This window comes from Oncorhynchus keta, chromosome 24 (genome assembly GCF_023373465.1).
Source record: "Oncorhynchus keta strain PuntledgeMale-10-30-2019 chromosome 24, Oket_V2, whole genome shotgun sequence".
NCBI lineage: Eukaryota > Metazoa > Chordata > Actinopteri > Salmoniformes > Salmonidae > Oncorhynchus > Oncorhynchus keta.
Genome location: NC_068444.1, coordinates 32,736,285 through 32,759,895, shown reverse-complemented (window position 1 = coordinate 32,759,895; position 23,611 = coordinate 32,736,285). Strand labels below are relative to the sequence as shown.

General features: G+C 41.9%; 3 protein-coding genes across 3 annotated transcripts; 2 read left to right on the top strand and 1 right to left on the bottom strand.

Moving 5' to 3' along the window:
* Positions 1 to 61: 61 nt before the first annotated feature.
* LOC118357417 (cytochrome b-245 chaperone 1 homolog) lies at positions 62 to 2,736 on the bottom strand. Its single transcript, XM_035734490.2, has 5 exons — positions 1,454 to 2,736; positions 1,309 to 1,345; positions 1,001 to 1,171; positions 600 to 744; positions 62 to 365 (listed from the first exon to the last, which is right to left on the bottom strand). The coding sequence occupies exons 3-5, from the start codon at positions 1,023 to 1,025 to the stop codon at positions 215 to 217; spliced, it is 321 nt and encodes a 106-aa protein (XP_035590383.1). The 5' UTR covers positions 1,026 to 1,171; positions 1,309 to 1,345; positions 1,454 to 2,736; the 3' UTR covers positions 62 to 214.
* A 329-nt stretch (positions 2,737 to 3,065) lies between these two features.
* On the top strand, positions 3,066 to 15,805 carry narf (nuclear prelamin A recognition factor). Its single transcript, XM_035734486.2, has 12 exons — positions 3,066 to 3,348; positions 4,804 to 4,887; positions 5,086 to 5,295; positions 5,809 to 5,941; positions 6,108 to 6,242; positions 6,746 to 6,864; positions 7,024 to 7,153; positions 11,364 to 11,436; positions 13,285 to 13,422; positions 13,600 to 13,757; positions 14,091 to 14,346; positions 14,487 to 15,805. The coding sequence occupies exons 2-12, from the start codon at positions 4,831 to 4,833 to the stop codon at positions 14,746 to 14,748; spliced, it is 1,671 nt and encodes a 556-aa protein (XP_035590379.1). The 5' UTR covers positions 3,066 to 3,348; positions 4,804 to 4,830; the 3' UTR covers positions 14,749 to 15,805.
* A 1,414-nt stretch (positions 15,806 to 17,219) lies between these two features.
* LOC118357416 (uncharacterized) lies at positions 17,220 to 22,973 on the top strand. Its single transcript, XM_035734488.2, has 7 exons — positions 17,220 to 17,377; positions 18,405 to 18,473; positions 18,671 to 19,009; positions 19,292 to 20,359; positions 20,500 to 20,871; positions 21,343 to 21,473; positions 21,976 to 22,973. Exons 4-7 carry the CDS (start codon positions 20,293 to 20,295, stop codon positions 22,126 to 22,128), a joined length of 723 nt encoding a protein of 240 aa, XP_035590381.1. The 5' UTR covers positions 17,220 to 17,377; positions 18,405 to 18,473; positions 18,671 to 19,009; positions 19,292 to 20,292; the 3' UTR covers positions 22,129 to 22,973.
* The last annotated feature ends 638 nt before the right edge of the window (positions 22,974 to 23,611 follow it).

Sequence of the window (23,611 nt, the reverse complement as noted above, 5' to 3'; positions counted from 1 at the left end):
GGCACTGTAATTATAGGGTTGAGTCTAATACAGTAATGATTGTTTTTGAAGAACAGGCAACACAAACTATGACTTTGTTTAAATATTCTGTGGAAAACTCTACCATTGAAGTGTATTTAAGGCAATTTATAGTATCAGGGATACTACAAAATGCTGTAAAATATATTTGGGTGCATTTCAAGTCTGCTGTGGCTTCCCCTCATCTCTTTTCCTTCTACTGCACTGAGTCACCCTCTTCTCCGGAGTCAGTGCTGGGGTTCAGTTCATCTTCCTCCCTGACTGCCTCTTCCTCCTGCTCCCAGTGACACTGCAGCTCCTCCAGACCCAGGAAACGCTTGAGCAACGAAGCCACTGCCTCCACATCACTGATGGAGAGGGGGAAAGAACAGGATCAAACAACTAGTTGTGATCAAAAATAGACAGCAAGAATATTTTGACAATCAACACTAAATACATTTGTCTAATTTTACTTCTGTTCCATGCCATTCTTGAACTGTTATAGTAAATATTCTACAATGTTTTCAGATCCTGGGAAACCTGTATTCTGATCCTTTAACACACATCTTCCATGTTAGGGTCTTATAATAGACCTATCTCACCTGTGTCCCCCCATGGTGGCGCTCTGTGTGAGGGGGTAGGAGAAACCTGTAGCCAGTCGCAGCACCAGCAGGTATCCCTTCCCTAGGTAGCGCACCTTCTCCTCCTGAACACATACGTCACGCAGGTGCCTCATGTCCATCACCACTGAAAGACCGAGACCGGAGGAGAGGAGAGGAAGGGTATGGGGCAGGTGACGGAAGGGCGACAACAGGAGAGGGAGGGTATGTGAGGGAGATGGAAGGGAGCAATAGAAGGATGGAGACAGGGAGAGACCCTGTTGGAAGACCCCTGCGCTAACTGGATTCCAATCGTAAAACTCATCCCATCTGATCTACCCTTATTGGTAAAGGAGGTTCCATGTGAAAGTACTATACAGGACACATTAGGTGATGTTTCTCACCTTTCTCCTGGCCTCTGCTACACATGGTGAGAATCAGACCATACAGACTGAAGGTCTACAGCTCTATCACTTTCTTGGTTTTATCAAACACTGCCTCCTCCCACTCCTCCATGTTCTGCATGGCCACGAACAGACAGCCCGTCACGTAGAAAAGCTTCCACAGGATACAGTCTGGAAAGACCAGAAAATGGGGACGAGAGACAGGCAGACATTTTTTTCCCCATTCTGTCTTAATTATGTAATTGATGACGGATTCAAGACGGGACAGGCTGGCACTGGTGATGCCTGTAAATCAGGTTGTACCAGACCTGTAGTATGCAGCAGCCAGGCCAATGGACGCAATACCTGAAATCAGAAAAAGGACCAAATGCTGGGGCAATTTATTTTCTGACATTGCATTCAAAGAAATAAACTCAGTAAATATACACACACACACACACATCATGATCCTACCTATGAGCAGCGACCAGGAGCGGATCCCAGGCGACCTCTTCAGGTGTAACATGTTGGTGGTGTGCTCCTCTTCCTGCATATACCCCATCTTACAGACCGACAGGCAGACATGAACAAATTTTATACAATATGGATAGGCAAAAGCTATATAATATAAAGAACCATTGCTTACTCTTGTAATTATGTGCTTACTTCAAGGAAAGAGGGAGGATGTATGTCAGAAGTAGAACATGGCCATGTTGGTTCAATATTGAAGTTATGAATAATGATCACAGATGAATGGAAGTCAGGATGTTTAAACAGGGAAATTGTCCGTGTTGAGGAAATGGAGAAACAGATCTGAAATACAAAATGCTATGTTTTACTTCTGACAGATATCCCCCTTCTCTCTAAGAGCAGGGTTGCCAGGTCAAGCAAATTTCCAGACCAATGACAACTCATAAAGTGCCCAAAAGGCCTGAAAACAAGCTCCTTTTTTTCACAGCAAGAGGAGTTGCCATTTATATTGTAAACCCCTTTTCCATAATGTTACCGAGACAAATATTATCGTAGTAACTTGTAACGATGTTGGAAGCTAAATTCAGTTTTCATAATCATTATTGCAAGCTGTGCTTTAGACCGCTGCGCCACTCGGGATGCCAACAGTTCATCTACTCCAGCAGCTCTCCAGACAACGTCTACATTAGAGGAAAACTGTAACATTAAAGGGAAGGGAATAAGTTATTCTGCAATGTATGTCACTACGTGCGCGCGTGCCAGTAGCTGTAGTGCTCTCTCAACTCACACACACACACCCATCCGGTCCCCCCAACCACTCACTCACAGTAACAACCTGCCTCACAGTCCGCAGCAGGTCCCTGTGAAATATATATTTTAAGATATATGTATAATTCTATTCGTTATGAAGGTATTCAATTACAAACAATGAAAACGTTCATGAAAGGCATCAGATATAAGTAAATTAATCCACGAATATAATTTTACATACATCTTCAATGACTGCGTTTTCATGAATTTGATTAATATAATTTTGAATGCCATTCAAAAACAGTGGGCATGATCCAGGAAGTAGGCGGGACATTCATAGTGTTGCCGATCACTCATTCATCATCTCGCCTATAAATTAAATAATTGTATCCCCATATGCCTATCCATTTCTCTCCTACCTTACACTTTCAAATGGAATCCTAAAATGATACACGCTGAATAATGTGTCAAATTAGTGATAGCGACAGTTACATGTCTAACATTTTAGAGAAGTCCCAATTCATTTAATTTTACAGTAACAACGCACAGTGGGAATGCGTTGATTTCTTCCGGGTTACGTCTATGCTGATTAGATGATGACTTGAGCTAGTTTATCCACCCCCTCATGATAAAAAATGTAGAGGAAACAATATTTCTAACAACTTGTCTCGGATATTTTAATAACACAAACCCATAGAAGAAGAAAACACGCATCTCAGTCATATTTGATTTGAAGTGTCTTACAGTACTAGAATATAGTCATTGATTTACACCAAAAGTGTGGCGCGTGACGCACCCAAAGGGAACCGGGTTTTACGCATGCGCCCTTGATTGACCGGGGCTCAATGGATTCACTCATGTTCTTTTATAGTTCAATGTTCACGAATTCTAATGTTAAGCCGTCTGGAAAATCGGTCTGGAACCCCCGACTCATTTCTACATCAGACGGTCTTGTGACAGAAACCGTCGCGGAGTCGCATATTGTCCATTATAGCCTTTCAGTGGTATCGTAATCGCTTCAGATATTGCTGAGTAAACATCGCTACATATTACCCTGGCTCAAACTCCCCATTTCTCCTTTACGAAACAGCTTGAAAGGTGTCTGAAGTCATTTGTATAAAGTCAGACTAGTAGAAAACGTCCAACGGGTGAGTGAGTGAGTGCGTGCAGTGATGTAATAAATACGGGAAAATCGGATGTCATTGAGTAAAATAATTGCCAAGAACGTGAAAGACACACAAAACATAACAATACAATTCGTTAAAATAATGGACTTTAGATAATCTTTTCTTATTATTTAGTATTTTAAGACTCAATTAAAACAAATTATATCAAAAACACGTTAAAGCAGGGGGTTGATTTTTTTTAATTTTTATATGGTTTTGTGGATATAACGTTGACCAAAATCATGACGTTAGTTCTACATTTCAAAGAGTTCAAAGTATCAAAAAAGTGACCAGTTTTACTCGGTATGTACTCCTCCATATCTCTCCGAAATCTAATAGTGTACGAACATCTGTAAAACAAATGTGTCAAGTGTTTCAGGTGCATCATCGGAGAATGCACACTTCTCATCCATTTCTGTTAACATTGACACCATTGTTTTGGAGGTGTACACCTTGTGCAAAAATATTTAGGTGCATCTCTCATCTTATTAGAAATACCACATTTTGAAGGGACAAAGCCAAGACTTTCGACATTGAATGTTTGTTTTTCCACACAGTAGGTCAATTAATTGTTCATCTCCTTACATGTGGATTCATGTACAAGAAGAGAGCGAGCTGGATAAACAAACCGAGATACACCCTCAGCCTTTGTTAATAGAACCATTCTTAACTAATACATTTAATGGCTGATGATGGAGCCTGGTTTAGGCATCAGGTTATCTGAGCCATGCCAGACATTGCACATTAGTTGCCAAGCAAGGAATGTTTTTCTCCCTCCAATTACTGTTTAGAGATTTAAAGCATAATCATAGATAATTAACCCTTAGCAGGATATAAATAGCTAAATAAATTGCTGTTTATATTGGGTCCTGATAATAGGCCTATATGTTCTAACAGAAGCTTCAGCCTTTATTTAGCATTTATTATATAAATTATGATGATGAATGATGTATAATAATAATTGATGATTATTTTGTCTTTATTTACTGTATACTATGTAAGCCCATTTTGAATACAGTAGTCTTCTCGGAGGACACACACAGATGGTTTGGGTCCATTCTTTGGCTCTCCCTCAACATAATAGTTATCATGGCATAGCCTATACAAATAAAGCTTTATTGCCTGCCTATTGAAACACTTGGTGCAATTATGTATGCTTTGTTGTGATATGGAAGCTGTTTTGTCTGCAGTTTACCATCTTTATTATATGCTGCTGTTGAGATAAGAAGAATGATCCTGATTGGTTAGGACAGGGCTAATAATGTAGAAGATGGGTGGAGTTGAGTCACACACCCACACACACAAATGCTAGCATTTTAGTTTGGATCGTAGAGTAGTTGGCACCACAGTTGTCCAAGGAAAATGTGTAGAAGTGTTGTGAAGATTCCAGGTCTATTCCAGAGCTGGATGGCTTACTGATCCTGTGTTTGTGTGAAGTCCAACCCACAGCCATTTCACAGAAAAATGTCTGAAGAGAACGTCAGAAGACGCAAGGAGAAGTGTGAGAATTGCACTAAACAGGTAAAGCCCATGGAATGTTTGTGGTTTCACTGTGCAGTGTGCAAGTGTCTCTGCAACTGAAATTGTCCATCCAGTCGTATCTGACCGAGTTGTTTGAGGTCATTACTTTTTGCCCGTTACAGTCAAACATCATATATTGTGTCCAATTCTAACATTGATTCATTTATAGATTTTTTTTGGTTGATTGGTCATTTCCAGTGCAACAAGAAGCCGAGTGATGAAGACCGTAGTTCCCTTCCGGAGGAAGATGTAGCCAACGGAGAGTTCCCTGCCTCCTCCCATCTCCTCAAGCAGCAGGTGTTGCTGAGTGCCTGTCTGTCCTGTGAGGGCTGTGTGTCCGAGGAGGAGAGCCTAAAGATCTCCCAACAGAACCTGGAGGAGGTTGCCCGCGTCCTGGGTCTCAACAAGGTACTACTGGACCACTGACCAGGCTCCCTTGGTCATCTTCAATAGGCACCAAATGGAAGAAAACGGACTGAAACGGGGAGGGACTATTTGAACTTATCTAATAAGAGCTGATGTTTTCCCTTTTTCGTTTCAAAATGTTTTTGCTGAGGTGGTCACTAATGAGTACAAACCTGGACACCTCACATGATTAGCCTCCCTAAGCACTTGTGGATATCTGAGAGGCTTTATGATGTCAAGGCTTCAATAGTAGCTAAAGAGACGGGTATATACTGTCTGAGAGGAAAGGGGAACAATTGTGTTATCTTTGCTGTACTTAGTTTCCAGATGACCTCATGCCAGATCTGTTTTAATGTGGGTTGTTATTGCTGGTCTCTTTGCCTGGCATGCAGACTGATTGTTTTATTTCACTTCACTGAAATGTATGGGGCATTCAGTGTTGATGCCAGGTAAATGGTCTCTCTCTTCTCGGCCGACGTTTGACAAGTCCCTCTCTCCCTCTTTTTGTCATTGCAGAAGTGTGATGTGTCCAAACACCAGGTCCTGGTGGTGTCAGTGTGTCCCCAGTCTCTGCCTTTCTTCGCTGTCAAGTACGGTCTGGACATTCCTGAGGCCACACGCAAGCTCTGTGGCTTCCTCAAGAGCCTGGGTAAGTGAGCATGTACAGTATCTATGTCTCTGTGTTGACTGGGAATTCCAGACAAGCCCTGTAGTTTCCTCAAAGATATGAGAGAGAGAGGTACATTCATTGGTATCTACCATAACAGATGAATCATTCTCTTCCCTTCTTCTCTCTTCTCTCTCTCTGTCTGTAGGAGTGCAGTATGTCTTTGATACCACTCTAGCAGCAGGCTTCAGTATTCTGGAGAGCCAGAGAGACTTTGTCCAGAGGTACAGCAGGAGGCACCATGATAGCCAGGCCCTACCCATGTTCACCTCCTCCTGTCCAGGTAATATTTACACAATCTCCTTGTTCCTTTCCCTCTGCGCGCACACACACACACACACCACAACCTGAGTATAAAATATTAAGCATCTTTGTTGTGTTTCAGTTTAACATTTGTGTGTGCTGTTTGAGGGATATGTGGCATTATTACGGTACGGGTATTAAGGGTTGGACCTAGCTCCTATTTGAAAGTACAGATAGCGGAGCCGGGCTGGGAGGGAGAGATACAGACACAGCCTCACACCACTCCCTTCCCTGGAGATAGGCCTTTCAGGAGGGGAGTCGCCCTCCCTCTCCTGCTCTCTCATTCAAATCAAATTGTTTTTGTCACATGCACCGAATACAACGGGTGTAGACCTTACAGTGAAATGCTTACTTACGCTCTCTCGTGTACTCGTTTCAGTTTCAGTCTTGCTCGCTCTACACCTTTCTCTGACCCCATCCCTTTGGATAATAAAACCATAAGCTTAGGACTCAAGTCAATTTCATTATTCTATTTCTGTTCAGGGTGGATCCGGTACGCTGAGCGTGTTCTGGGCAGTCTGGTCACTCCTCACATCTGTACGGCCAGGTCTCCTCAACAGATCATGGGCTGTCTGGTCAAAGACTATTTCACCAAACAACAGGTCAGCGCTATTTGTGTGTCGTAACAACCCATCCCATACAATTACATGAAACTCATGAGAACATGTGAATAATGATTGATGCCACACTGTTCATGTGTTTTAACCATGTTACTCATCTCACACAGCAGGTGAATAGTGGTGTCTGCTTTGTGTTTGTAGAAGCTGAGCCCAGACAAGCTTTACCATATTATGGTGGCTCCATGCTTTGATAAGAAACTGGAGGCAGTGCGAGAGGAGTTCTACAACAGTCTCCTGGAGAGCAGAGACGTGGACTGTGTCCTCACATCCGGTACTATGCTCTCATTACCTCTACCTCTACACCCCTTGACTTTTTCCACATTTTATGGGATTAAAATGGATTTGTCTTTTTTGTGTGTCAACAGTCTACACAAAATACTCTGTCAAAGTGGAAGAATAATTACAACTTTTTTTGTAAAAATAATTATGAAAAATAAAACACTAATGTGCATTCGGAAAGTATTCAGACCCCTTGACTTTTTCCACATTTTATTACGTTACAGCCTTATTCCAAAATTGATAAAATGACACACAATACCCCAAAATGACAATGTGAAAACAGTTTATTATTTTTATGTTTGCAAATGTAGCAAAATCTAAAAACATAAATACATTATTTACATAAGTATTCAGACCCTTTGCTATGAGACTCGAAAATGAGCTGAGGTACATCCTCTTTCCATTTATCATCCTTGATTTGTTTCTAAAACTTGATTGGAGTCCACCTGTGATGAATTCAATTGATGGACATGATTTGGAAAGGCACACACCTGTCTAATAAGGTCCCACAGTTGACAGTGCTGCAAGCCATGAGATCAAAGGAATTGCCTGTAGAGCTCAGAGATAGGATTGTGTCGAGGCTCATATCTGGGGAGGGGTACCAAAACATTTCTGCAGCATTGAAGGTCCCCAAGAACACAATAGCCTCCATCATTCTTAAATGGAAAAAGTTTGGAACCACCAAGACTCTTCCTAGAGCTGGCCACCTGGCCAAACTGAGCAATTGGGGAGAAGGGCCTTGGTCAGGGAGGTGACCAAAAACCCAATGGTCACTCTGACAGCGCTCCAGAGTTCCTCTGTGGAGATGGGAGAACCTTCCAGAAAGACAACCATCTCTGCAGCACTCCACCAATCAGGCCTTTATGGTAGAGTGGCCAGAAGCCACTTCTCAGTAAAAGGCACATGACAGCCCGCTTGGAGTTTGCCAAAAGGCACCTAAAGACTCTCAGACCATGAGAAATGAGATTCTCTGGTCTGATGAAACCAAGATTGAACTCTTTGTCTTGAATGCCAAGTGGAAACCTGGAGGAAACCTGGCACCATCCCCATGGTGAAGCATGGTGGTGGCAGCATCATGCTGTGGGGATATTTTTCAGCGACGGGGACTAGGAGACTGGTCCGGATCGAGGGAAAGATGAACGGAGCAAAGTACAGAGAGATCCTTGATGAAAACCTGCTGCAGAGTGCTCAGGACCTCAGACTGGGGTGAAGGTTCACCTTCCAACAGGACAACAGAGTGGCTCCGGGACAAGTCTCTGTATGTCTTTGAGTGGCCCAGCCAGAGCCCGGACTTAAACCCGATCGAACATCTCTGGAGAGACCTGAAAATGGATGTGCAGGGACGCTCCCCATCCAAACTGACATAGCTTGAGAGGATCTGTAGAGAAGAATGGGAGAAACTCCCCAAATACAGATGTACTGAGTAAAGGGTCTGAATCATATTTTTTTTTGACAAGCAGACCCATAACATGATGCAGCCACAACCATGCTTAAAAATATGAGGAGTGCTACTCGGTGACGTGTTGTGTGGATTTGCTCCAGACATAACGTTTTGTATTCAGGACATAAAGTTAATAAATTCTTTGACACATTTTTTTGAAGTTTTACTTTAGTGCCTTATTGCAAACAGGATGCATGTTTTGGAATATATTTTATTCTGTACATGTTTTCTTTTCATCCTGTTTTTTCCCCCATCACAGCCATTAAACTGGCCTCGTGGCCCCATTGGCCTCACGGTGAAGTCCCTGAGCGGTTTCCTTGCTCCCCGGCAACCGAGTTAGGAAATACACAGTCACTACAATGTATCTTTTGTAGTGACTGTTTATTAATACACCATCCAAAGTGTAATTAATAACTTCACCATGATCAAAGGGATATTCAATGTCTGCTTTTTTGTATTTTTACCCATCTACCAATAGGCGCCTTTCTTTACGACCCATTGGAAAAACCTCCCTGTTCTTTGTGGTTGAATGTCTCAAATTCAATGCTCGACTGAGTGACCTTACAAATAATGTGGGGTACAGAGATAAGGTCGTCATTCAACAATGATGTTCACCACTATTATTGCACACGGAGTCCATGCAACATATTATGTGACTTTTTAAGTACGCTTTTACTCCTGAACTTATTTAGGCTTGCCATAACAAAGGGCTTACTCATTGACTCAAGGCATTTCAGTTTTCATGTGTAATTAACGTGTGATTTCCCCCCCCCCTCCAAAAAAAATCAACGTCATTCCACTTTGACATTATGAGGTTTGTGTGTAGGCCAGTGATGCAAATTCTCAATTTTAATACATTTTAAATTCAGGTTGTAACACAACAAAATGTGGAAAAAGTCAAATGTTTTGAATAATTTCTGAAGGCACTGTATAAATAAAATGTTACTTGTCACGTGCCGAATACAACAGGTACACCTTACCGTGCAATGCTTACTTACAAGCCCTTAACCAAAAATGCAGTTTTAAGAAAATACCTACAACTTGTTGAAGAGATAAGAATAACAAATTATTAAAGAGCAGCCGTAAATAACAATAGCGGCGTTATATACAGGGGGTACCGGTACAGAGTCAATGTGGGGGGCGCCGGTGTCGAGGTAATATGTACATGTAGGTAGAGTTATTAAAGTGACTATGCCAAGATAATAACAGAGAGTAGCAGCAGCAGTGTAGAAGAGCGGGTGGGGGCAATGCAAATAGTCTGGGTTGCTATTTGATGTTCAGGAGTCTTTTGGCTTGGGGGTAGAAGCTGTTTCGAAGCCTCTTGGACCTAGACTGACACTCCGGAACCGCTTGCCGTGTGGTAGCAGAGAGAACAGTCTATGACTAGGGTGGCTGGAGACTTTGACCATTTTTAGGGCCTTCCTCTGACACTGCCTGGTATAGAGGTCCTGGATGGCAGGAAGTTTGGCCCCGGTGATGTACTGGGCCATACACGCCCTGTGATCAGAGGCCAAGCAATTGCCATACCAGGCAGTGATGCAACCCGTCAAGATGCTCTTGATGGTGCAGCTTTAAAACCATTTGAGGATCTAAGGACCCATGCCAAATCTTTTCAGTCTTCTAAGGGGATATAGATTTTGTCGTACCCTCTTCACGACTGTCTTGGTGTGCTTGGACTATGTTAGTTTGTTGATGATGTGAATGCCAAGGATCTTGAAGCTCTCAACCTGCTCCACTGCAGCCCTGTCAATGAGAATGGGGGCATGATTGGTACTCCTTTTCCTGTAGTCCAAAATCATCCTATTTGTCTTGATCAGGTTGAGGGAGAGGTTGTTGTCCTTGCACCACACGGTCAGGTCTTTGACCTCCTCTCTATAGGCTCTCTCATCGTTGTCGGTGATCAGACCTACCACTGTTGTCATCAGCAAACTTAATGGTGGTGTTTGAGATATGCTTGGCCGTGCAGTCATGAGTAAACAGGGAGTACAGGAGGGGACTGAGCACGCACCCCTGAGGGGCCCCCGTGTTGAGGATCAGCATGGAGGATGTGTTGCTACCTACCCTTACCACCTGGGGGCGGCCCGTCAGGAAGTCGAGGATCCAGTTACAGAGGGAGGTGTTTAGTCCCAGGATCCTTAGCTTAGTGATGAGCTTTGAGAGCACTATGGTGTTGAACGCTGAGCTGTAGTCGATGAATAGCATTCTCACGTAGGTGTTCCTTTTTTCCAGGTGTGAAAGGGCAGTGTGGAGTACAATAGAGATTGCATCATCTGTTGGTGCGGTATGCGAATTGGAGTGGGTATAGGGTTTCTGGGATAATGGTGTTGATGTGAGCCATGACCAGCCTTTCAATGAATTTCATGGCTACAGTGGTGAGTGCTACAGGTCGGTAGTCATTTAGGCAGGTTACCTTAGTCCCTGTGCCCAAGAACACTATGGTGGTCTGCTTGAAACATGTTACTATTACAGACTCAGACAGGGAGAGGTATGTCTATCTGCTTTACCTCGTTCTCTCTCTCTTTACATGAACTATTTTTTTCCTTTCCGCATTTCCAGCCACCTCCTCTCACACAAGATGCCTCAATGCCAGCTTTTCTTTCAATTCCCTGTCTCCTATACCTAGACCCACTTCATTACCCCTTCTCTATCCCCAGAATTTGAGAAACATCAGACAGTGAGGGATGTCATTCGTGTTTATACTGTAAACCTGTAGGTTTTATCATTTGTAATGTAAGACTGTAAATCCGTGTGTGTGTTCCAGGGGAGGTGTTCCACATGATGGAGCAGATGAAGGTGTCACTAGCAGACCTAGACTCCGTCCCTCTAGACCACGTGTGAGTGTTTCACTTTTCACTGGCCTCTTATCAGGAAGTTTGTGTCATTGCTCAATGTGGGACTCATTACTCAGTGAAGAGGTGGTGTGTGTGTGTGTGTCCTTCCTCCTAATCAATTAAATCAAATCAAGCTTTATTTATACAGCACATTTCAGACATGGAATGCAACGCAATGTGCTTTATGGAATCAACAAATAAAATAATAAATTAATAAAAGCTGAAATGTTTTACTACACAACAAACATTAAACAAAAGAAAGACAAACTGAACAACTAAAAAGCACCCTAAGGAAAAGCAAAGCTAAAAAGATGTGTTCTAAGATCTCTTTTATATATGTCCACAGTTTCAGCCCCCCTCAGGCTATTCCAGAGGCTGGGGACATAATAACTGAAGGCTGCCTCTCCACGCCTCTTGGTCCCAGGCTTTGTGATAGTTAAAAGGCCAGTGCCAGAGGAACTGAGGGACCTACAGGGTACATAACTTAAAAGCATGTCTGACATGTATTTGGGTGCACAATCGTGGATTGATTTAAAAACCAATAGGAGAATCTTAAAATGAATTGTAAAACTCACAGGCAGCCAGTGCAGAGACCTTAAAACCGGTGTAATGTGTGCTCTCCGTCTGGTCAGTACCCGTGCTGCAGAATTCTGTATGTTTTCAGAGGACCAATGGCTTTCTTGTAGTCATGCCTGCTTGTAATAAAAGCATTGATGAGTCTCTCTGTATCAGCCTGAGAGAGAAATGGCTGCACCATGGCACTGTGGTAAAAGCTCTTTTGGTCACATTCCTAATGTGGGATTCAAAATTGAGTTCAGAATCTAAAATAACACCTAGGTTTTTTACCTGGTGTTTTATCTTTATTGCCCATTAATTAAAATATGCGTTTAGAGTGCGGGCTCCCGAGTGGTGCAGAGGTCTAAGGCACGGCATTTCGGTGCAAGAGGCGTCACTACAGTCCCTGATTCGATTCCAGGCTGTATTCCGTCCGGCCGTGATTGGGAGTCCCATAGGCCTGCGCACAATTGGCCCAGCGTCATGTGGGTTTGGCTGGGGTAGGCCGTCGTTGTAAATAAGAATTTGTTCTTAACTGACTTGCTTAGTGAATTAAAAAATAATTATCTCTCTGTGCTTTGGCTCCAACAATAATTACTTCTGTCTTGATTTAGCTGGAGGAAGTATTTAAATCACTAATACAGTCTAATCGTTTATCCACGGAGCTAAATTCCTCTGGTGACACAGAAATGTAAAGCTGTGTATTGTGTGCGAAGCAGTGAAAATCAATGCTTTCTGATAATGCTGCCAAGGGGTAACATATATAAACTGAACAGTACCGGACTCTAAATCTAACCTTGGTACGCCACATGTGATATGTATTCTCTCTGACTTATGTTCACCAAGGGTGACAAACTCTCAACCGGTTAAATAGGTCCTATGCCAATTTAGAAGTGGACCGGAGAGGCCAACTCACCTCTCCAGTCTGTCCAGAAGGACATCATGGTCAGCAGTGTCTAATGCAGTACTTAAATCTAAGAGTACAAGGACCAAGAGAAAAATACTGTTGCCACTAAACTCTTTTAGCTATTTGAAAACCAATTTCTCCAGAATTTTGCTCAAGAATGGAAGTTTGAAGATTGGCTGAAAATTGCTAACAACTGAATAATCTATATTTAGTTTCTTTGTTAGCACTTCTGTTTTGTTATTTTATGATATGAAGTACATATTTAATTGTATTGAAAGCCCTAAACAAATAGTTTATTATTATTATGTGTGTGTCTGTGAGTGTATTTCTGTGTGTTCGGTTCAGTGACTCGGTTCAGTGTGTCACGTTCTTCTTCGTCTCCATGTTAGCCTGGGTGAGGCGGGGGATCCAGCCTTGGTGAGACACCAGGGCAGAGGATCGGAGGGCTTCCTGGAACACATCTTCAAATATGCTGCTTCTGAACTGTTTAGTCTGGATGTAGAGGAGATCACATACAAGACTCTCAGGTAAGTTGCAAGAGGGATGACTGGGACAGAGAGAGAAGTTGAAGTCCTTGAACTGAGAAAGATGGAGAGGGAAGGATGAGAGCAGAGGGGTAGGAAAGGGGGTAGAGGAAGCAAGCTGTAAAAGAGGACGTGAGTTTAAATATCCCTCTCATTCTGTCTCCCCCTTCTTCCCTCTAGGAACCGTGACTTTCAGGAGGTGTGTCTGGAGCGGGATGGAGAGGTGCTGCTGCAGTTTGCATCCGTCTACGGCTTCAGGAACATCCAGACCCTGGTCCATCGCATGAGGAAAGGACACGTCCCCTACCAATTGGTGGAAGTGCTCTCCTGCCCCGGAGGTAACCCATTGGCCCAGCCACCTGTCAGTCACATCTACTTCCTAGTTCTGATTTGGTTTTGGGTAAATGCGACGAGGGAATTGTGAAAACCTGTGTTAGAAATTCTTGCACAAAATATATATTTTTTTACAATTGAGTAACCCCAGACTAGGCTGCCATTGAACTTAAATCCACCGCTGCAAGTGTAAAAAATGTAACTGAGGAAGCTGAATTCATGTAGTAATTTAGTGTGATCTTTATTGTCCCAATGAATGTTAACCCTTCATTCTCCCATCTTCTCTCTCTCTCCTCTCTGCCTCCCCCTCTTCTATTCTCTTCCCTCTCTCTCCCCAGGTTGTGTGAGTGGTCGTGGGCAGGCGCAGGGAGAGACAGGAGGCCGGGTGGACAAAGCCTTGGTTCAGCAGATGGAGGAGGCCTACAGCAGTCTACCAGTCAGGCTGCCTGACACCAACCCTGGCCTACACTTTCTCTACCAGGACTGGCTGGAGGGACAGGACTCAACGCACGCCAACACACTCCTACACACACAGTACACACAGCAGAGCCCCAGCCAGACACTGATACACACAAAGCCCCCGCACATACAGTGGTGAGAGACACACACACACCTCTCGTACGCACACACACACAGAAAACTCCAACACACCTCAACATCCAAAAGCCCAATATGAGGGGTAATCAGGACACTGACCCTTTCTTTTCTAAGGACCATTACAATGCTTCCCATAGGTACCATTGTATAGGTGGGGATGGCCAGAGGACCAGGATGTTGCTTTTGTGGTCTTTTGCACCCTGCCTAAAGGATCATCTATGGAAAAGACTGGACCAGTATATCCCAGAAAGACTTCGTTCTGGACTACAATATGCCACAAGGTGGTGCTGTTGTTCCATCTGTTTCATTGCTGTGGAGGCTGGTCCACTGTGCTCTCACACCATGGAGGGGGAAACAAAGATATGGGAAAAGGACGCTAGTGCCAAATATGTGGGCTAGATTCCAGCGCGAATCAATTATGTGACGGACCACAACATTTAATCCAGAGGGACACATTTGCAGGATGGACAACATTTCATCTGCCAGCCAAAGGAGCAGTAACCCTGGGAGGAATAATATTCGATCCAAGGGGATGAAGCTGAAAAACTCACACAAATGTGTCCTGTTAACATGTACTGAATGTTAAGCCTGTAAGAATATCTAGATGCCTTAGTACTATTGCATTTCAGAGGAGTAAAAATACCCAAAATGTTCAACATAAAACCAGGTGTACTTGTTTCAACTGTGAAATGTACATGGTGTTTTGTCTCCTGTGATTCCAAAATGATCAATCAATTGATTGAAAATGCTAGATCTTCTCACTAATAATGCTGATAGTGCTGTTGTGACTGCCATTTGCATTGCGTGTGTTCATCCATGTAACAATCACTGCAATCAATTTGGTAAATGGCTGTGGGATGGAGAAATATAACCACTCTCAAATTCATAGACAAGCTATTGAGACTTTTTCATTTATTTTTTATTTTGTTTACCCTTTATTAATACAGGTTTTTTTCTCATTGTATTCCTCTTTTTCAAGAGGGACCTGAAGAGAGACTGACCATTTATGATTTAAAAATTATAGTTTTAACCATAACAAATCAAATGTTATTAGCCAAATGCTTCGTAAACAACAGGTGTAGACAAACAGTGAAATGCTTACTTACGTGTCCATTTCCAACAATGCAGAGTTAAAGATATAAAACAGAATTAGTGACACGAGGAATGAATACACAGTGAATAACATGTTTTTTCTTCTTCATATTCACATTGTTTACAAACAAATGAATAAAACAAGCTCATATTTAGGGTTCTGATGGGGTACAACCGTTGATCTAAGCATGAGGCATTTCTAAGTTCTATTTTTCAATAGTTATTGGGTACACATCAATCCATTTACATGTCCAAAAGTGAATGTACCAATCACAGATTGGCCCTTTTAAGGTTATTGTTTTATTTGACCATATAGTGTCTGTGTCATATTGATTGATGAGCATTAAAACAATTCTGACCTGGAGATCAGTCTGATTTGAATACATTCTGAAATGGGACTGAGAATATATCCCTTAGCCCCTCTCTCTCTCTCTCTCTCTCTAGAATGCTATAGACTCTAGATCCTAGGATTTTGAAAATGTGTGGAAAACCCAACAAATCATCCACCTCTGTTCTGACAAACATAAAGTGATGCAAAGGTTGCATTTTAGGAGTGCAGGCTAGGGCTCTTTCACCTCTGTAAACTATAGTTGCACGTTTTAATGTCACAAGTACAGTTGAATGCCTTTCTTGCAAACTCAAAACCCAACAATGCAATAATGAATCATGTATTACTAGGAGAAAAAAAAACATGAGAAATATGAAACACACTAAGTAAGCATATAATATACAGGAAATATTTAAAAAATCAGATCCAATACCATATTTGCATGTGCAGGGATGCTGGTGTGATCGAGGTAGATATCTATAGGGGTAAGGGGAATAGGCAACAGGATATAAGATGAACAGTGTAGCTGCAGCTTGCACCTGAGTGGGTGTGTAGAGTCAGTATAAAATGTATGTGCATATTATGTGTGAGTGAGCAAATGATGGAGTGAGTGTTTGTGTTGGAGTGATGTCTGTGAGTGTATATATTGAAATAAAAATGCAACCAGAGGATGGCAGTAAACCTGTAAATAGTATGCTGCTGTGGCTGGATATTGGAGCAGGGCCCAGATAAACCCTCTTTCTTGTACAGTGTGTATTCTATTTTGGGAATCAGGAAAGTCTGGTTTAGTTTATTTTCCTTTCAAACTGTAAACAGATTTGACCATATATAAGTCCATGTTTGCTTTTACTGTTTGTTGCTTTGTCTCAGCAGTGCATACTACATATTGTTTCCGATGAGTTTGTCATGAGCTTTTGTTTTCATTGACTACACTAAAGCTGGTTGTGTTTTCTTTTTTATTGATGCAGTAGTAGTTCAGATGGGGAGAAGTCTGTCCCTAGTAAAGTGATGCTCTGCCTTCTTAACAACACTATCAACAGGGCAGGTCCTACAGGCCCTAGTTTTGACGACCTTGACTCTTCATGGATTTAGTACTGTAGATATGTGGTAGTGTTGGAGTAGGTGCCTGAGGGCACACCGTGTGTTGTGAAATCTGTGAGTATTGTAATGTTTTTAAAATGGTATAAACTGCCTTCATTTTGCTGGACCCCAGGCAGAGTAGCTGCTGCTTTGGCAGGATTCAATACAAATACAGCCCCTACAAACATGTGATTGGGAATGTTGATTGAGCCCAATAAAAAGTCTAGTGAAAACAGGAAAAAACTATTCAGGCTTTGTCCACCCTCAGTGCTCATCTTAAAACCTGTCGAGACCTGTCAGAGAGAGACATCGTGACAGTGTAATACTGCATCCTGTTGGCATTTGATTTGTTTAAGGTACCTCCTCCAATGAGATCCATATAATTTGCAGATTGCCTCAGTAAAGATAGGGAAAGTTAAAAGTGGAATATCCACTCTCTCCACCCACTCACTTCTCCCACAGTTATAACCTGGGACACTGCATTGTATGGATTTATTGGACAGAAGAACCTCCAGAGGCTGCGAGCTTGTAAGTGCATTATTATATGTACTATTTAGATCATGTGTGTGTGTGTGTGTGTGTGTGTGTGTGTGTGTGTGTGTGTGTGTGTGTGTGTGTGTGTGTGTGTGTGTGTGTGTGTGTGTGTGTGTGTGTGTCAGGATTTATTATTCACCTGACTTCGAGGTGACATCTCATGGTTACGCTCAGGGTCTCTTTCTCAGAATGACCTTTAGAGTCTGTGTTTGATGGTGAATTCAGCTGAACTGTGGGTGTTTCTTTGGCACTGAGGCTATGGAGAGAGGAAACTGCATAAACTTGAAAATATTTTGGTGTACTCTGGGACTAGGGCTGACACAATTAGAAATCCCTGATCACACTTGTAGGTGATGTCATGGCAACGTTGGCTAGCTAAACTCATGCGCAGAAACACATCATCGGGTCTAACGTTATCACCTGTCGAACTGCGGGACACATGAAAATGTGTCAGTTTGTCACTTTCATGACCTGGCCTCCACAATCACCCGACCTCAACTCAATTGAGATGGTTTGGGATGAGTTGGACCGTAGAGTGAATTAAAAGCAGCCAACAAGTGCTCAACATATGTGGGAACTCCTTCAAAACTTTTGGAAAAGCATTCCAGGTGAAGCTGGTTGAGAGAATGCCCATTGTGCAAAGCTGTCATCAAGGCAAAGGGTGGCTACTAAAATCTATTATATATTTTGATTTGTTTAACACCTTTTTGGTTACTACATGATTCCATGTGTTATTTCATAGTTGTGATGTCTTTACTATTATTCTACAATGTAGAAAATAGTACAAATAAATAAAAACCCTTGAATGAGTAGGTATGTCCAAACTTTTGACTGGTACTGTATATATATTCCACTTTGACATGACAGAGTATTTAGTTGTACAATTAAATCAATTTTAATCCCACTTTGTAACACAATAAAATGTGAAGAAATCCAAGAGGTATGAATACTTTTGCAAGGCACTGTACATATACTCTTTAAGTTAGTCATGTGTTGTGGTCTTTTTTCTTTGTGCTTTAAGACAGATAACTCACTGGCAAAATGCTTCTGTTGTTTCTGTCTCTGGTTTTGGGAACTCCACAAGGACAAGGTAAATTTCAAACTGCAAACTTAGGTGAAATTATGTTTGTTTTGGTACAATATAATACAATATAATACAGCATTGTTATATATGATAATGAACATGTGAATGTCCACTTTTATCATTGTATATATATGAGCATATTTATCATACTGATGTCATCCATTGATATCCTTTTATTCATTGATATCCTTTTTGTTTTCCAGGGGTTACAGTAACGTGTGACAATATATCGGTTTCAAAAGACCAGCAACTGACACTGTGCTGTACAGTGGATTACACTGCCATACAAACTATCAAACATGGGACGAAGGGGACCACAAATGACACAACATGTGTTACTGAATGGTTTGCATGGAAGTATTCAGATAATGTACTACTGAATTGTATAAAAGACTGTCACATGAAAGAAACGGAAGCACCACACTGCTATTATAAGAAAGAAAATGTTACAGAAGCTGATGAGGGTAATTACACTTTTTCCATTGGCACAAACTGTGGGATTGGTTTAGGGACAACAAGCTTTTTCACTGTTGCAGATACTGGTGAGTACAATGCTAAAGCACAAAGCACTGCATCAACTACTCCTGTGTCAATTTACTGTCCGGTAAGATATGCTATGCTTTACCGGACAGTGACCAGTCTATATTGACTAGGGTTAAATGGGCCCTGAGTTTTTCCCGATCATGTGATATGACCAGGAAAAGCTTTAGTAATTATTAAATGTGATAATACAATATTCCTATATAAATTCAATATAGGGCTTTGTACTGTGACGTTTGTGATTATTCTGTGTGTTCACAGCAAACTTATCTTTATTTTCTCAGTGAAACGTGCTGACAACTGGAGAAAGCAACAAGCTCCTGTATGGTCAGCTCTGGTTGTTATCATCAGCGTCGTCGCTGTTCTGGGCGTTCTATTGTTTCTAAAAACTTCTCGTTCTGGCAGAAGATTGATGGAACGACTCAAGAGTTCTCTGACCCAGAGCAACAACAACACTGATGAGAGCCCTGAAGGTTCAAGAGAGGCCGTTACCTTGGTGCCTGCATAACATTCAGCGTGAGCCAGTTGTCTTGTTGGTTCTTTCGAAATGAACTCCACGTTGACCTCTGCTATGTTGCTGTATGTCAGATGCATTCCATACCAATAAAACACTACTCACTTTAGCACCTAAATTAGTTTTGCACCAACATTTGTGGAATCACTTAGTGAAATCACTAATTATCGTCTTTCACAGAAAAAAGGGTGCTAAAAAGGGTGCTATCCAGAACCATCCCCATAGGAGAACCCTTTCACTAACTCTGGTTCCAGGTAGAACCCTTTTCATAACCCTAAAGATTGTTTACAAAGGGAGTTGGTTTTGGTCTATATATACATTGATGTTGTTATATTCTGTAATATTCTCACAAGCATTGTTTTCATAACTACTAAGCTAAACTTGTTTTTAGTTTTAGCCTAAACTCTGACGTAATTTTCTGGGACTCATGTTTTTTTAATGAATATAAAATGTTAATGATTTGTGTACAAATAAACGTTTGGAAATATGTTATTTCTCTCATATAGAACTTGTTGTCTTGTGCCGAATTATTATCTCCAACAATAATGTACATTTCAGTTATCACAGCACATAGAGTACCCGTCAGCAGAAAATAACCACAACACTTCCTGTGAACAAGTCAACAGAGGAAACTCTTCTCTATCCATTTATTCAGTTGTTCACCATTTTACCCTGCCAAAAGACAGTTCACCAGTCAGTTGTGAGTTTTTTGCGCGTGTGGAAGAGTGTGTGGAGCTCTCTGATAAATGCAGCTGGTACCTAGTCGGCAGGATGGATGTTCTGTTGTGGAGATGTGTGCTGGGACTCCTCTGCAGCCCTGCAGTGCTCACCTGGACAGGTAAGTGAGTTTTTAGTTGACCCTAAATGGACAATTAACCGTCAGACAAAAAAAAGGAGGACCAAGGTGGCATTCTTGTCTTCATAATAACAATATGTCTAAATCCTGGGCCCCTGTCTATCTATCTCTCTCCCTGCAAGTTTCCCAGAGCCCCAGTGCCGTAGCTCTGATGAAGGTCAACTCCTCGGTCGAGATCCTCTGCTCCACATCGCTACCGGACCCCACAGGCCTCTACCTCAGGGGTCGATTCCACAACAACAGAGATGTGCTGTACTTGTCGATAGCTGACAGAGCAGTCGGTAGGACCACAATCCATAATGGGTTCAGAGGTCGGGTCACAGTGGTGTCAGACCAGGACCAGGAGGTCAAGCGGTGCTGTCAGTTCACACTGAGACTGTCCCAGCTTGGGGTGGAGGACACAGACAGTTACTACTGCAGCTGGAGGTACTACGATACCAAAGGGAAAGTGCTGGTACAGCGGCACAGTAATGGCACCATCATCATTGTCAGAGGTACAAATATTATTATTTTTATTAAAGAAGAAGAAGAAGAAATGTTATTCATCAGGGTTAGGGTGAATTCCATTTTTCATTCAGATTGTCTTTCTCTTCCTGGATTAACAAAGACTTGGTATCCAATCATTATTCTAGAACTGTCTGTTCCACACTTTTTTATGATGCGGTGTAAAAATATCAATCTCTACTATTTCAACGACATACCACAACTGATGTAAGTGGTTTTAATGTGCTAGTACAAGCTATGATCATGATTAGTGCACAATATGTCAGGTATTGTGTTCCAATATGTGAAATATGGACTCACCATATTCCTTTGAATTTCTTTTGAATGAGTTTTCCCTGAGCAGTTAACCAGGCCAGGAAAAACTCTGGGTCAGAGTCAAAGGGCTATAATGAGGGCCTAGAGTTTTTCAAGAAGACATGAAGCTGAACCACTTCTTATAATTCCCTCTCCCCTCCATACAGAGAGAGATCCAGAGAAGGGCTGTGGTGGCGGTCAGACCATCATGGAACTCATCTTGATTGTGCTGAGTTGGACGGCCTTCATCGTCATCTTCTTCCTCTTCATTGGAGCTCTGATGTGGCGATGCACACGGGTAAGCCAATGTTTCCCTTATATTTGCCACTGCAAAAACATTCAAGTAGTAATTATAATACTTTTCGGGATGGTAAAAACGTTTTCAGTGTAACATTAAACATATTGGAGCAATACATTTTTCAATAAATAAGATTATCTTTGAGAACTAACAATCACCATTCTCAGGGAGAATCTGAAATTCCAAAAATGTCATGGGCTGGGTCCCCCGAATGATTTCTTTGTCATGTTTGAGTCATTCCAGATAGCATAAGAACTTAGGTCAAGGCTAAATGTATATAATTGCAGGAAATTATCTTTAAAACTAAAAATTCTCTCAGTCCCATGACAAAATGTGTAGAATTGCAGGAAATTAGCTTTAAAACAGCAACATTTTGTCTCTGCCGGCCAAGAGGAGGGCCTATAAAACCGTGCCTTTGCCCATGCCCACTAACCCCACCATTTTGGATGAAGTCTAAGATGAGTGTGAATATGAATTTAAACATCTCTATGTTTTCCTACAGACCAAAAAGCACTACACACCAGCCAGGGACAATAGAAGGCACCACCATCACCACCACCAGCATGTGTGTCCACAGCACAGGCTTACTGCTGACCCACAGTTCATCTACTCGAGCAGCTCTCCAGGCCATGTCGACTTTAAAGGGAAACTGTAACATTGAAGGGAATGGAAGAAGTGATTCTGCAATTGTGGTAATGATTTACCTTTAGAGTGTCTACGCAGTTAGGCCTACTGTCTGTTCTCACTAATGGAATGGTCTTTACTTACTGTTTTTGGCTAGATTTCAGATATATTTTCAGACGTCTGTCTGAGCAATCCATTATTTGCGTTTATTTGCCAAGTTGGTAGTTGTGCATTTCTGTTCATTGCATCTGACAGAAACATCAGTGCAATTAAATAGTGTGCAATTATGTGCATTTTGTAGGCTACTGTTCTCATGAGCTCTTTCTCACCAAATGTCTGTTTTTCTCTTCTTTTGTGTCTCCACTTCCGATTGTTATGGGAATTGTCTATGTTAACAGAAAGACTCTTTCTATGTGACTCACTGATACTAACAGCAACGTAGCATACCACATCCTGCAGTTTGATGTCTGACATGCTTTCAGATCATATATCGGCTGCCTAATGTGTGAACGGGTCAATTGTTTTGTTTTTTGCACATCCTGTAGATTTAAGTGTTTCGACAATGTTGTGCTAATCTGTTAGATTATCCTGCTCTTCACCTGACATGTCCTATTGTGACCAAGCTGAATATACATTCACCGCAAGTGAGAGATATAAAATAGGCATGTGTCAGTCAAGTCAACACATACCCATTTAAAGAGATATTGCTGCATTACTTTGTATTTATGGATTCCCTGGTCTCACTGACAGACAGCGGCGAGCCCCAGCTGTTTAGTTGATTTATATATATATTTTTTTTTTTGGGGGTGCGTGTTATTTTGGCATGAATACGTGTCACAAATCAGTTTACAAACATTGTGAAAAAAATAAAGCTGCATACAGACATGGTCTCTTTTTGCTTTCTTGAGGCAGCTTCAAAATGCAGGTGTTTCAGCCTAGCTCAGTGATTTCTGTGGTGGTGGAGCAGCCAGTGGAAAATGTGAAGCGTCGAGGTTGGTAATGTTCTTTAGTTGCACCGTGATTGGCTCAGTGTTCTGTCACTCATGGGGACACTACATCACTGCAAAATCTACAGGGAGAGCTCGAAAATTCAAGCCCTTGGGTGCTGCCATAGATTTACATTAGAAGTGCGCAACCAAGCAGGCTCAAGGTCATTGGCACAGATAGAATGATGTCAAATCACATTATATCTACCATAGCTTTGATTGTCGTCAATCTACTGGCAAATCCTTTTCAATCCTTGTCATATGAAGAGAAATGAAAGATAAAACGTATCGGTGCTCATCGGCCATAAACATTACACAACAAGTTGGAAATCGCAAATTCAACAATGAGTGGTTGAGAAAGAATCAGTGGCTAAGTGAAAGCTTCGCAAAGCAATCACTAGCCTGCTATTTAGTGGAGAGGGTGTGTGGTCAAGGTCTGGGTTTAAGGGTCTCTTTTCCAAGCTTAAAAGGATAAACATTCACAATAACACACCATGGGCCAGAAAAGGTTGAATACATTGACCATGC